This window comes from Argopecten irradians, chromosome 4, assembly GCF_041381155.1.
Source record: "Argopecten irradians isolate NY chromosome 4, Ai_NY, whole genome shotgun sequence".
Taxonomy (NCBI): domain Eukaryota; kingdom Metazoa; phylum Mollusca; class Bivalvia; order Pectinida; family Pectinidae; genus Argopecten; species Argopecten irradians.
Window position 1 is genome coordinate 38,916,379 of NC_091137.1, and position 13,404 is coordinate 38,929,782.

Here is a 13,404-nt window from a genome sequence, read left to right on the forward strand (position 1 = left end):
AAACAGCATCCAGTCAGTGGCAAGATATCAGGTAAAATTACGGTATAAACTTTAACCACTTAGCTTTACAGATACTAAACAGTATCTAGTCAATGGCAAAATGTCAGGTAAAATCACTTTATAAACTTTAAACACCTGGTTATACAGATACTAAATATAACATCCAGTCAATGGCAAGATGCAGGAAAAAAACTGTATAAACTTTAACCACTTAGCTATACAGATACTAAACAGTATCCTGTCAATGGCAAAATGTCAGGTAAAATCACTGTATAAACTTTAACCACTTGGTTATACATATACTAAATAGCATCCAGTCAACGGCAAGATGCAGGGTAAAATCATTATATACCATAAATGTTTACCTTAAAGATGCTCCACTGCCGACAAATGATATTTTTTCACTATCAAAAACAGGAGAAGACGATTTAGTATTTTTCTTCAGTTACGAAAGTTACTTACTTACACCATTACCAACATTGAAAAGTTTGAGCTTCTAATTTTACTTCAAGTTAAAAATATGAAAAATAATTAATTGCATCCCGAAAAAATTCCGTTGCACTATATCCTATATGGAATGAAGTACTGATTGCGCATGCACCAACGGCAAAATAAAGTAATTTATATGATTTTTTATGTTAATTAGACATATATAAACACGATAATACACCAATTATTGTTCAAATAATGAGTATCATTTATGCTCTGTCGGCGGTGGAGCATCTTTAATCACTTGATAAATACATGTATATATGGATACATGTACTAAACAATAACAACTGCCACTGGTATTGGCACTGGAGATGTTAAATAAAATTTCCCATGAGTATGAGATACAAGATGATGTACAATAGGAGACACATTATATGTATCACATATACATGTGGGTCTATAACAGTGTGGAGAAAAAACATCCTACAGACATACATTTATAATTAGGATCCAGTCTGGAGTACAACCATTGCTATAACATCTTTGACCTATATACACTGTTTATATTCATATACATAAAAGTATTTTTATGCTACATTATAGAATACTGCAGCAGAGTATTTATTACCCTTGTTTGTTGTGTCTGTTTTTTTTTATCACATGTTAGACTATCCTCTGAGTCTGTTTATACCATGATGCATTTCAGACTCCACCTCGGTGTATAACGCCCTAATCATGATGACATGACATTCTTTCTTAATTCATTTGACATACAGGGGAACTCGTTTAATACGAACTCGAAGGGACCAAGATAAAACTTCGAGTTATTCAAGTGTTCGAATTAAGCGAGTTCTCATGTCTATATGGATATACTAGTTCCACGTCGTAAAACGATGTGAACAAGAGAGATGTCAAAATCACTGATGGTAGTTGCAAAATTATAACAATACAACCGAGATATATATTTTGAATGCCGTTCTACGGCAGATTTATGAAGAAGAAAAATTTGCCGATCTCGTTGTCCAAAAAATCTCATATCGACTTATAAGACCATTTTATGTATAATTTTTGGCTTTCGGACCCAAAAATTTACTTCGTATTATCCGAGTTCTTCGAGTTTTTCGAATTCAATTTATCCGAGTTCTTTAAACAAAGATAAAAAGAGAATTCGTCCGGGACCAGCATAGTACTTCGTATTAAGCAGGGTTGTCAAATTATCCAAGTTCGTATCAACCAAGTTCCACTGTATATACCAGTGTTATACTGGCAAAAATAATTGGCTGCTTGGAAACATAAAAGCAGGTATAATATACATACATGTTCTTTTATAAGAGACTACATACAGTGAAACCTGTCTTAGCAACCACCTCTGTATAAAAACCACCTGCTTATCAAGACCATTTTCTTAGGGGTCATAAATGGCCAATTGACCTGTGCATAAAGGCCACTTGACTATAGAGACCACTTTTCCCTTGTCCCATGAGAGGTCTATCTTTACAGACAGGTTTGACTGTATTTCAATTCCCAATGAAACATGAATGATATGTAAAGTCCTTTTTATTTAGTTTTATTTTAAAATTTGAGGTTTTTTCTCGGCTGACTCAGAGATTACAGATACTTGTCTATAAGTTATATCCAGTAAATATAAGATACATATATAGTAAACAGGTCCCAATAAATGATATGTAAAATGTGTGTGACACTTAATACAAGTATTTAAGTAGATATACACTAGATGGTTGAATATATTCTGTCAATTTGTTATGTGTACTTAAGTTCTGGTCTGTTGGCTGATCACTCAACTGTGAAATGATTCACACTTACATACAATTACAGTACAACTTAAGTAGTATACTATAAAGGCAGTTTTTCCTTCACATGAAGAAATTATTTACTGTATAAAACAAACTTGTTTTCCTGACAACTTACCGATAAGAATATCAAGTTTTCATGCCAAACAACCAAGGAGTTGTATTCCACATATACATCCTTGCAACTTTTTCTCAATGATTTAATTTCATTATCTAATGTCATGTGAAAGCTTTGTACCTGCATGTGCTCAAAACATTTTTGCAGTGATTTATCTTCACAGTGATTCATTTTCACAGTGAGTCAATTTCCTGGTTCTGATAATTATCGCCTGAAATTTAATCGCATGGAAAAATAAGTCAGCTTGCAGAAGTTTCCAAAAACTGACAGAACACACCGCTGGGGAGACATTAACCCAAACTATATAGCTAGAGTGCAGCTAGGCAGTATTAAACCAGTGACTTAAAAAAAAGGCAGTAACCGGATGTCTCATACAGTATTGCGCTGCATCATGCTTAACACTTCTTAATATCTCTATGAGGAATTCAGAGGCATCACAATAGTTAGTACAGGTAGCTGTTTTCAAAATGATGACTTTAAGCTTCTTGCAAATCAGTAACAGAGTTCTATCTTCTTCTAAGAGATTACAATCTGCAAATAAAAACTTACAATTATAAGACTTTAACGGCTATATATTTATTGGCTATTCATTGTTACAGTCCAAAGTTAATAAAATCAGCTTCATTGTAGTGAATATAATGTAGGGAAAGATAGACTTTAGGTGTCTGTTTATATACAGTACTGGACCATTGTGTGTCATGACCACTGTATTGTGGCCATGCATTGGTCAAAAGGAAATGGCTACTCGATCAGAAAGGTCATTCTGAGGTGATGATACAGATTGATGTGTCCAATATACTTCACAAATGTAATTGTAAAAGGACTCATATTTGTATTGACTACATGTAATTAGTATTACTATATTTGCTATACTTTTCTATGAATTCTCATTATTTGTAAATACTACAGATGGTCATTTCAAATGATGATGCATAATAATAACCCAATGACTGGTTACAGAGGATATTATACATGCCTAATGACAAAATTGTTAGTTCATATTAGTTCTGATAATGACTCATTACTCAGCACAGAAAAGGATGCCAAACAAATATTAATATACAGTAATTGTGATCTGAACATAAGCAGTAATGATAAACACGTGTCATAATTGAGAATGCCTAGTGACAACATGATTAATTTGATGTTTATATGATGCAGTGTACTGTAATATGTCAAACTGTTTTTTACTATTTCAAACTATTGTTTACTTAACTCCCAACCAGTATACATTTATATACCGTAGTTCATACCAGTACATGTAAATTAAGGCAGATTGATTTGAAGAATGAGTGATGAAACAGAGTAAAAAAGGATTCCAGAACATTTTTGTGTTATACGATTGCAGAAATGTACTGCTATGAAATGCTACTTGTAGAAGAAATTCACTGCTATTGTGCTTTTGTGATGAAAAACCTTGTACCACATGTGGCAGTTGCCAGGTACTGACCTTGGTCTGTGGTTAGTGGTTTTCACGGGCCATTCCAGCTTTTCTCAACATCCAAAACCTACCACATCCTTTCATGACCCTGGCTGTTAACAGGATGTAAAACAAAACAAGAAGATCAGGACATCCAGTTGACCCTTGACTTTTAGCATTTTCCGTTTCAGAAGTCAAATAATGATTTCTCAGGAATCTGAAGAGTCAAAACACATGGCAAATAATAGACATTTGCTTAAACCTAACTGATTTTTGAGATTCCAAAAACATACTCTCAGGGGTCTTCTGGATGCCCTGATAATTTTACATGCTTTTTTTACTGTTTTACACTTGTTATAACTAATTTTTCACCCTTTTCTTCACTTACTTAATAACTGTCTGATTTATTCAACAGGTGACCTAAATGTCTGATTTGTTTTACAGGGGACCCTATCGCTGATGCTTTCTCTATTTGTACCCGGAAGAACAGTTGTGTGATGTTGATAGCAGACGGTGTGAATTGGGGGGAGAAGCCAAGGCTAGCAGCAAGGTGTGCTCTCTATGGGAGCATGAACTACATCAACAAAAGGATTTTCCATGATGGTGACCAACCTTGTAATACTCAGGTAAGGAATATATCTCATATCATTAATGCATTCGCCCCAGAAGATACCTCTATGCTGTTCTAAATCAAAGACTAGACCATGTCCATTATGAAATTTCAGGAGTTAATGAGTTGGGTATGTTCATGGTCAATGATGGTGTCAGTAAGTATTGAGGTTAAGAGTCAGGATTCACATCTTTTGATAGAAAATAGTTTTCCTTTGTTTCTCAGCTTTCCTCACCACCGAAATGAGAATGGGTTTAAATGATTCTAGAAGGTAAAACAAAACTTGCTAAGCTTAAACTTGAACATTTACTCTGGGATTTAGCTTAGGCCTTTCTCAAAATGTTTCAACATTCAAATTGTGGTAACAAATTTATTTGAAATGGTAATTTATAAAACACATTCAGTATGGACTTTCAAAGTGGTTGCACTCGTTACTATTAAGGCTGCAATAAGATAATAAATCTGTGTGTGTCTGTGGTTATTTGCTACAAACTATAACTATGCCAACTCTTTCTTGTAGGAGATAACTAATCATGCATCATTGTTTTATACTGACAGGAAGTGATAGAACTGCTGAGACGCTCGTTTGATGAAGCACATCGCTGTATTTTAGCCAAGGATGGTGGACTTACTACAATGTGTGCTTGTATGGTTGTACCTGTAAAAAACTCAGAACACTTCGCTGTGTGTTGTGTCAATGTCGGCGACAGCTATGCATATGTTATTAGTCACAATCAAGGAATCCGCGAGGTCACGGTCGGGTCACATGATATCAGTTCGGAAAGAGATATTCGGGATGCTGGAGGTGCACTTGGTCCGGTGAATGGCAGAAACCCTGAACTCAGAAATCTTACATGTTCTATAACCTTTGCGAACCAGGGGGATGTTGTGTTCTTAGCTACTGATGGCATTTCTGATAACTTTGATCCGGTTGTGACAAAAGTTGCCCTGCCAAGACGGGAAAGTGATTCTAACTTTAACAATTTATCACCCACCTCGCCAACATCAAGTCCAGTGATTAGGCCGGAGATGGACCCCAGAGAACGTCACATATACGCCATGAAGGAGATGGAGCGGATCATACATGAGTATGAACTTGTGACAGAAGAACCATGTTCTGCTCAGGAACTCTGTGGTGCGTTAGTACAACACGTCCTGTCACTGACAGACTCTAAACGAAAAATATTAGAAAATCCAGCTTTATATGTAAGACGTAAAATGACACTGAAGGATAAGGAGCGTAGGGACTCGGAAATTGTGGATAAGATGGGAAAGGCTCCCGGGAAGTTAGACCACGCGTCGGTGGTCGCGTATGAGGTCGGAATCATGAAACCTGATGAAGAGGAGATGGAGAATATACCCCTAGGGACTTGGAATGGAGACGATACCCTGTCTCTTCCTAGTTCTACAGACACGTCTCCATCTCCAACTTCCCCAATATCACCAGGGTCTAAAAAATCTCGTCCTAAAAAACTCTTTGCTCGTATACGGAGTTTGAGTGTTAATACTGCCAATAACTCGTCTCCAAGTCATCATCATCACGCTTCACCTGGTTTATTCCCGATTTCACCAAAGAGGTTCTCGTTCAAAAGGTCAAGGTCAAAGTCCGAGTCTGAACCAGGCACACCAATCAGTCCCACCAATCACTGCCATAAGACAGTTATGTCCCCTTCCACAGTTATGTCCCCTTCCCCAATGTCGCCACCAATTATCTCCCCTGAAGACTTTCCAATGCCCCTTCCTGCTCAACACCCGTCACGCAGGAGTATATCATACGAGTCGTCAGTTTAGCTAACAAATTGCTTTGGAGGAAAATTGTGCGAGATGACAATTGATGATCAGCTTTTTAATAAGGATCAAAATAATATGGGTTTATTTTACAGAAACGAAAGTTTAAATTTACTGAGGCAGTTACTCAAGGATGTTTTCTCATCACAATTTTATATGGGTATTAATTAGTACATCCGAGTGCATGAATTAAATAGTCTATGTATTTATAATAGTTATTATTATTTTCTACACTTCAATTTATTTTTAATAAATTGCATTGATTTGGTTTTTGAAAATATTAATTTATCATGAGAACTATTCAGTAATTAAACTTATATCTAAATAACAAGAGAAATATTCTATATATATATAGGGCTTTAAATTTGTGGATCAAAATTTTATGGTTCACTTATTCGTGTAATTCTTTGAATTATTAAAGTAATTCTTTGAATTATTAAATTAATTTTAGGTACTTTGATGAATTTTTTATTTTGAATATTTGAATTTCTAGTCTTTATAAATTAGAATTAGCAGAATTCAGTGAAAACATGAATATTGCGAAATAAATAAGCCATCCTTCAAATTTAACCGTTAAGGTATAAACTCATACTGGCCATGGGTGCTCTTCCAATTTAGCTACATGGCCATAGCTTTCATCCAGTACAGCCCTGCTGTCCATTCCTCTAAGGGAAGGGAGATAACTTTAATATTGACACTGTATGTACAAATGTATGTGTTTATTTGAAGCTTTGTATTAAATCAATATAGATTCTACATGAAAATTGTATTGTATTATGTACTATGTATTATTTGATTATGTATAACGTTTTAATGTTAGAACTTGTATTTATTGAATTTATGAAATGTATGATCTGTACATTGAATACACATGCCTATGTATAGAGCACTGCCATGTCTGAAGAAATCCATCCCATACACTGTACCAAAATATATTTATCATTGTTTATGTTGAATAAAGTATTAACTTCTATGTGCTCCAGGTGAAACAAAAATTTTGAATGATAAAATATATGACGTTATTTGTGCCATGTCATTGCACGTCGTTGATAAAGTTAGTAGTTATCTAAGTTTTTATTCCTCTGCACTTGTTTTGTGGTGTTCTGCATTTTAAACGTTCTTATGAATTTATAATAAGTTATTAGTAAATTAGAAAATAACCCTTCATTTTTTTTAAATATTTAAAAAAAAAATCACCCATTGTATTTACTACCATGATACAAACAAATGCATTTGTAGTGCTCAACATCTCTGTATAATCTATTTATTGCTTCAACAAAAAAGATGATGTGATGAATTGTTAAAATATAAATAAGCATAATAGGTAATGGATGTACATTCCTTTCATATATCAAGTGCTAACTAGATAGGTTTTACATATTCTGTTTTGAGATTCAAGAACAAAGATGGCACAAAGCTAGATCTGTAAAAATGTTTATAGTGACAAGAGTTCTTCTCAAAACACGAGAGGCTCAGAATCCTGTGGATATATTGTTAAAGGGTCAAACATGTCAAAATCGTTCAATAACTTCTTCAGATTTATACTAGAAGTCGGATTTTGGGCTATAGTTAGTAGCATGCATGGACAAAGAATTTTAAATCAATTACATTGAGTTACATTCAAAGTTACAGGCCAACTTATACCTCTCTTCAGCTAGAAAGTAATTAACAACAAAGCCAACAACAGAAGATTTTAGCCAGGTTGGTTGAGATTATAGCTATCACCAGGAATCTTAGCATAGTACTAAAATAGTGCGTTGATGCAAAATATGCTCATAAGGGAGCATTGGAGAGCTATTTATAGAATGAAGGGCAGGATTGTTAAGTTTGGTGACCGTTCATGCCTATGTGCTTCTTATCTCGCATTAAACCACTGTATAGTAGATACGGTTACCATGCTTTTGTTTCTACTTCCTCTGAAACATACCAGTAGGTGATCTAGATGTAATCTAAATATTTCAAGTTCACTCACACATCATATGAAGATCAATTGTTAATCAATATATGAATTATGGTAACAAAATTGTGCTTTTCATCATGCAATATAGCATACGTGTTTGATTTTTACTAAGTACTTTAAAACTGCATTTGACATTTGAAGCTTTGCACAAAATATGATTGCATTAATTGCATTTTCTGCAAGTCTTTCGAGAAAAAATCCAACTATTTGTAAATGCGAAATTTAGTAGTTTATTTTAGCGCATTTAACTTGGGAAACTTTGCACAAATATGATTGCATGTATTGCATTTTCTGCAAGTCTTTCGAATAAACAGCTTTTGTGAATATGTATGTAATATCATTAATTCGCTAAAATTCTGCACTAGGATTTGATTGAGTCAGAATAAATGCGTATAGAGTATACCAAGGTATATATATTTTCTGTCTTTACTGCTTTATCATGTTTGAAGGAAATACATATTATAATATCTAGTCAATCTTTCCTGATCTCTGTTATATCCAATATTACTTCTCTTTTAGTGATACAAATGTTTGTCAGTCTTTTGAGTATTGTAGTGCAGTTTGAAGGCTTCGTTATTGGTTTGTGAGATGAGTGAATTCAGTCATATAATATATGATACTTGTTTCATGCAAATTAATAGTTATATACATGTATTTGTTAATGACTTGGAATAGACGTGAAACTGGAACGAAGTAACAAATGCTCCGTCGAGAAGCATTGTCGGAGACCTATTTTTAATCGTACTAGTAGTGTAATTTATGTCATCAACCATGTGTCTCCAACGATGCAGAGAAAAGACGGTGATATAGCTATATACCGGTATTTAAAGATGCTCCACCGCTGACAAATATTTTTTTTTCTCTATCAAAAAATAGGAGCAACATTAGTATTTTTCTACAGTTACAAAAGTAACTTGCTTTAAACCATTGCCACTATTGAAAAAAATGAGCTTCTTATTTTACTTCAAGACAAAACTATCAAAAATTATAAATTACGCCCTGAGAAAAATCCATGGCTTTATGTCCTATATGGAATGAAGTACTGATTATACATGCACCAAAAATAGATTATTTTATATGATGTTTTGTGTTAATTAAACATATATACACATTAACACGATTAAACACAAATTATTTTTCAAATAATGAGAATGGAGCAACATAAAATGGTTTTGAAAGATAGTTTCCGCCTTTAAAATGGAATTTTAGTTTGTCTGCATTGGAAGTTAATTTTATGTAAGTTTTATTTATTGTTCTACCTATCAATGCCATTTAGCAAATTTCTTAGAATTAACAACATAATACATATTAAGTGCATTGTTTTAAGTTCTAGATCTTGCCTACACTACAAGGAAATTACTGGTATGTTTTGTCACGTGTTTACTTTTTATTTCAATTATGTTTAGACTGAGTGTTTTGTCAAAGAACATTCTTAATTGGCTGGAGTATTCGTGTAATAATACCGGGTAATATCTATCCAACTGGTCAGTGATTGTTCTAGTCCAAATTACAATGTATATAAGAAGGGTTCTCTTAATCATCGTAACTATATTAGTCCATTGCTCAATTTCACGAAAAATTCCTTCGCCTAAAATTTTCAATAGGTTATCGTTACAGAAGTTAAGGGGGGATCCTGAATTAAGGAACTTTCTTCAACATTTGCAATGTATAGCTATGAGCTATTTTGATTTTAAGGAATTCCTTCAAGTTGAAGAATGTTCGTGAATCTGGGCGCTTGGAGTTTGCCCATGTGCTTTTATTTCAAGAATTACATTACTTTAAATTAGATGCAATGTTACGTGTGTAAAACACATACACGGGGAAGATTGTACTTGATAGATACATTCAGGTTAATTTATGGTTAGGATATCTCTTACAATGGTAGCGTAAGGCTAAATTGGTCTTGCATTCATATGTTCAAATTTGAATCGCAGTTATGGAATTATCTGGGTAGAGGTAGTATCACGTGATGTTGATAACATATATGTTTATATCACCCTAAATAGTAATATGATTGTACAAGATTCAATTTCATGTTTCTGCGAGAAGATAACTATCGTACTGAATGATGGACATGTGTATATCAAAGGTAATAGAAATAATCATGTCATGAAGTTTAACACAAATTTAAGTTCAATTCAGTCGTTGCTGGAACACCAAGCATAAATGAATACCCATACCATATTATTTCTGAGTGAAAATAATTTATGTCCAATCCGTAGGTATGCCATTCTTCAATGTTTATTTATTTCTACATTATAATGCATAAAAGAATGTTAATATTCATGTACCGAAAAGTATGTTAATATAATTTCTATATGAAAATTTGTTTTATAAACATGTTCATATATATTAATGTAAATATTTGATATAATTTCTTTTATTTCATACGTAACACAAATTTAATTTACACTTTTGTAATAAGACAGTTTTATTCTAAAAATCAAAATCAATATCAAAACAAAACAAAATCGTCAAAATTTCATAGTATTGATTAAGCATTAACAACCTAAAGCTGTTATTGACTTATGGTTCTATCACCAGAGCTAAGACACTTAAGGCAAGGATCAGTTCTGCTGCTTCAAGCTAAGCAGTATGGATGTTGTTTGCAATAGCTGGTTGGGATGACGTGACGGTGTGTCATCAGCAGTACTCCTCATGTCATTGAGGTGGAACTTCATTGTTGACATCTTTCACGTGACAACGAGAGAAACACAAACTCCATCTTTAGAAGGTTTTCCTAGTATTCTACGTTTTATTATATCTATGAATGTATCTGAATCAAATTTCAAAACCAGATATACAACAGCCACCCAAAATACTCGCGCTGGCACTATATCCATATATCAGATAATTAAAAAACCACTTATATCGTATCATCATATTACTGGATTATTATTAGCACAAGTTTATCAAAATTATTTTCAAGGAAATGAATGTAGGGACTACTATAGTCTGAAGCATGTAGTTAATCATTATAACTATGAATAGTCCCGTTTTATTTAGCTGTAATATGTTTATGTGTAATATAGGATGAACCGGTAAGAATGTATTTCTTTGTAAAACGTCTGGATTTGAAACTTGTAATGAAGAAAATTTCAATTATTTTAGTGTTTATGGATAACAATCTCGATTGCATGTTTTTGTTTTATGAACTTGATTCTAGATTATGTTCTCATAAGTCAGGTTAGATAAATAGTAAACTTACTTACTTTACGATTTACAAGCTATGAGATCACAGGCTTTTGATCCAATAGTTACATAAACACATCTAAATGTGTATTACTTCGTCCAGTATTACAGAATTCAAACCCTATGATTATATCATAAAGTTTAGCTCAACCATAATTTTATGTCGTGCTTTATTGTAAAGAATCCCTGAGATGATAATATCGCTTACAGTATATTCGACCACATAGTTACCCTGGGTGGTTAAAAAACTTGAAAAAAATGAAGGGCGCTTTATAGAACGGAATTTGAGCCTCTTTCACAAAAGTATTGCACAGAGTAAGCCGTTAATCAATTCACAAATCTACTGTATACAGTTTTCATAGTTTCAATCTGTATTTAAGTTTATGTTAGTGAAATTAAGTTGTCAAAAAGGAAGATTGGCGCTTGTTGGGTCGAATACGGTTTATTTTATTTCATCGTGTTTTGAAATGGCGTTACGACTTATATCAGCATTTACATATTTCTAAATGACTTTGTTAGAAGACAATGATGATAATTGTTAATTATACTACTGAGGTTGTGAAAAATAAACTAATTGTTGTAAAAATAGAATACTGTTGATTATGCTAGATTTGTTTCAAGTATATATTTTTTTCTTCATTATTTTTAACTCAAATTGAATTCTTAGCATCACGATACTCTTGTTGTTTTAATGCTCCTGAACTGTCGTGAATCTAGATAATACTGTCTGGTGTTGTTGATTAATCTGACATGGGTCTGACAAGTGGTTGGTTGATGACTCGTTGATGTTGAGAGCTATTACATTTATTTTGTTGCCAGTTTTGTTAACTTTTTCATTGTGAAAAAGTCAAAACCATTTTAACATATGTTTCATGCATGTCAGAGGTGGCAAAACAGGTAAACTACATTATACATTCGCAAAACTTAGACGAATTTATTTCCCCCGTGTCATTTTTCTTGGCATAATTTCACATCAAGGCGTTGTTGATTTCTTTTGGGGATAAAACGTAAAAATGGTACATATATTGAATATGGATTGGAATTATGATTATTGAATCTGTTCCAACGATAACATTTAATGATAATTAATTAAGTGATGTAAAAGGATATAAAAAGAAAAGCAGAGGGGAAAACACGACTGTTACAGACGGACGTCAATATCCCTTTGTGATCTCTTGTTAAGCTCATTATGTTTTACGTAAAAACTAGGGCAATGGATATTTCGAAATTTCATGTGATCTTTCAAAATACGTAGCAACAGGAGAAGAGTGTAGGTTAATGAAAAAACATTTACATTTTATAATGATGAACATTACACCAATGCATGCAAGTGCTTGCATTTTATTTAATTTTTTTTCAGTTTTCGTTTTCATGCGAAAGGTTATATTTTGTTTATTAATAGAAGCCAATAAAATAATATCATAAAACGAATACCTGTTTTCTTGATTTTCTTTAAAACCGTCGATGAGTTATAGAATGCAGGTTCATCCGTCCTTGTCTTCCTGTAGCCTGAAAAAGGATGCGTTTGATAGGAATAAATACAGTATCATATAACAATACAATATCCGCCCGTCTTACTCCCTTACGTCCCAAAAGGAAGAAGATCATATTCAAATCAATATTTCATCTTATATATGATAGTGCGGAATTTAAGTTTTCTTACCGTTACTTCATATATATTTTCGAACCTGTTATTTGTGATTAAATTGTTGAATATCAAAAATCGAGTACCTCTTTGATTGAAATGGTATGATTGTAAAGCATCATTGCAGCTACAGCTTTGGTAACCATCCAAAAGATTCAAAATTTATGAAAATAAAAGTCTATCTTTCTGCAATATTTTCATTTAGAAACCATATAGCGCATCCCTGTACAAACTTTATATTTCTCCTAAAGATGTATCTGAGGTACATTCATATTCAGAATAAATTGTAAGTTTGTTCAGGATAGCGCTCTATTGTTTCTTAGATAAAAAGTTAACAAAAAATGGGCAAAAGATGACAACGTTTTCAAATTCAGTTAATTTATGCATATTTTTGATGTTTATCATGGCAACTTCAAGCTGTAAAATTA

General features: G+C 33.1%; 1 protein-coding gene across 1 annotated transcript in view; it reads left to right on the top strand.

Annotated features, from left to right (window-relative positions):
• LOC138321593 (PP2C-like domain-containing protein CG9801) overlaps nt 1-12,751 on the top strand; it is a 30,313-nt gene extending 17,562 nt beyond the window's left edge. Inside the window, exons 4-5 of the mRNA XM_069265365.1 lie at nt 4,226-4,407; nt 4,950-12,751. Of these exons, the coding sequence (XP_069121466.1) occupies nt 4,226-4,407; nt 4,950-6,182 (1,415 nt within the window). The 3' untranslated portion in view covers nt 6,183-12,751. The remainder of the gene's footprint in view (nt 1-4,225; nt 4,408-4,949) is intronic.
• The last annotated feature ends 653 nt before the right edge of the window (nt 12,752-13,404 follow it).